The sequence below is a fragment of the Sinocyclocheilus rhinocerous genome, unplaced genomic scaffold (genome assembly GCF_001515625.1).
Source record: "Sinocyclocheilus rhinocerous isolate Xijiao unplaced genomic scaffold, SAMN03320098_v1.1 scaffold544, whole genome shotgun sequence".
Taxonomy (NCBI): Eukaryota; Metazoa; Chordata; class Actinopteri; order Cypriniformes; family Cyprinidae; genus Sinocyclocheilus; species Sinocyclocheilus rhinocerous.
In genome coordinates, this window is record NW_015658610.1 from 556076 (window position 1) to 558118 (window position 2043).

The following is a 2043-nucleotide window of genomic DNA, read 5'->3' on the forward strand; positions in this document are numbered from 1 at the left end:
TGGACCACACTAGTTTCTGGAAAGGAAAATGTGCTTTATATTTATACAGTTTTTATAAATTATTCTACATTTTGTATGCTTTATATTTATACTGTTCTTATGCGGTATTCAGACCAGAAATCAAACATAACCCAGACATAATGTTAGGGTTTTCCAGGTTCTCAAATTTGATGGTCCCCTTCCTAAAATACAAAGGCAGCCTTTAAGCTTCATACTGTATATAATAACCCTTTTATACTACAGTAAGTGTAGTATTTTAATGAGAACATTATGTTCAGAGCAGTTGTCTTGGAACAGAAAATCAGTCATATGGACTACTTCTAATGACTTTTTAAATAAAAAAACTTTTAGAACTCTTTCTACTCACCCCCACGTTCAAACCTATATGACTTTGTTTATTCTTCGAAACAGAAATGAAATGAAACCTGAGAGGTTTATATAAATTATAACATAATTTTTTATTTTTTATTCATTTCAAACTAAAGGAACTTAAACTGAAATAAGTTTAAGTTGAAGTACTAAAATTGTTAACTGAAAATGTAATAAAATAAAAATAAAATACTATGTGTATATATATGTAAGCACATAACAAATATTCTAAAAAATGAAACTAAAATTAAAATGAAAACTGAAAATAAAAGCTAATTGAAAATATTCATAAAAACTCTCAATATAACAGCACTGCTTCGAAAGCCTCCTCTTGTTGCAATTGTTAGATGTAAATTTGTATAAAAAGGAGTTCAATTTTAAGAATAAACATACCATTTATTGCAAAATAGATAACAATATAGCAGTTCAGTTCAGGTTAAATGTGTTCAAAGGGGACTATTAGTGCTGAGGATGTGCTAGTTACACATAACATTTATTTCTTCATCTATTCGACATTGCATTAACAGTTTCTGGCACATTTTTATGCACTGTCCGTCTGTCTTTATTAATGTTACATCAGCGGTGGATTGTTTCTAAGTGTTGAGCCTTAGCAGCTGTCTCAGCTCAAGGTTTCTGGCAGTCAGAGTCCCTGTGGCACTGACTCCATTGGCCTGGTCCATAATCGATACTTGGCTCGCCTGCATGTTTTACAGAAGAGGAGCATAACTGTCTTTGGAGAGACTGTGGCTTCTGCTCAGTGGAAGGAAATGCAGAGCTTCTCAGACACATGTTCTTCCATTGCTACCACACCAAGTTGAAGCAGTGGGGTCTTGCTATACTCAACGGCCACAGCGACATGGGTGCCTGTTCGGTCGGCCTCCATAACCGCAACATTGTGCCTGAGGTCCAAGAGAACTTCCTTTGTCTTTGGGAGCACTGTGAGGTATGAAAGCAATTTTCCACTTTTAAGTAGATTATATTTTACTGTATGTGGCTTGTCAAATCAAGTTTATTGAGGTGTGAAGAATAAGTGGGAGGGTTTTTATTTTACTATTATATGTATTCTGTTTGGCAGTGCTTTAAAAATAAAGTGCTCCGCTGATAAGCGTGTTTCTATTCAGATGTCTATGGATAATCCAGAGTGGTTCTACAGACATGTGGAGATGCATGCCCATTGTCTCGAGGCTAATGAAGAAAATGTGTTGTTCTGTGGCTGGAAGGGTAAGAAATAACTTCAAGGCCTCTCCATTGTCCACAACTATATTCGAAAGCCCTATAATTTTTCTAGTTTGTGATTTAGAGGAGAAGCCTTAATGAAAAGGACATAAAAAAAAAATCTTACAATTTCTATCTGATGAAATGTGTTAGAGCTTAGCATAACTATAAAAATGTATATTCATTATTTTTTCAGGTCCAAAAATCACAAATTTAAAAATAGGCTACCTTATGTGTTATATGAACCCTAATTCTTTAAATAAATAAAAAATAAAAGAATCATTATTTTAGCTTATTTTATCATATGATGTTGCTAAAAAGAACATTATTTGGTGTATTTGGTGTAATGAAATGTGTTTATGCGGTTTAAGGTTAAAAAAACACATTATTTTCCACATACTGTACATTATTGTTTCTCCTCCCTGCCCAGCCTTTCTGAAACACGTCGATTTTTACAAA

At 33.5% G+C, this 2043-nt stretch overlaps 1 protein-coding gene across 1 annotated transcript in view; it reads left to right on the forward strand.

Moving 5' to 3' along the window:
• Positions 1-1225: 1225 nt before the first annotated feature.
• The window catches only part of LOC107722764 (histone H4 transcription factor-like), a 6195-nt gene continuing 5377 nt past the window's right edge, over positions 1226-2043 (forward strand). The window contains 1 exon segment of the mRNA XM_016531231.1: positions 1226-1307. Coding sequence (XP_016386717.1) covers positions 1226-1307 — 82 coding nt within the window.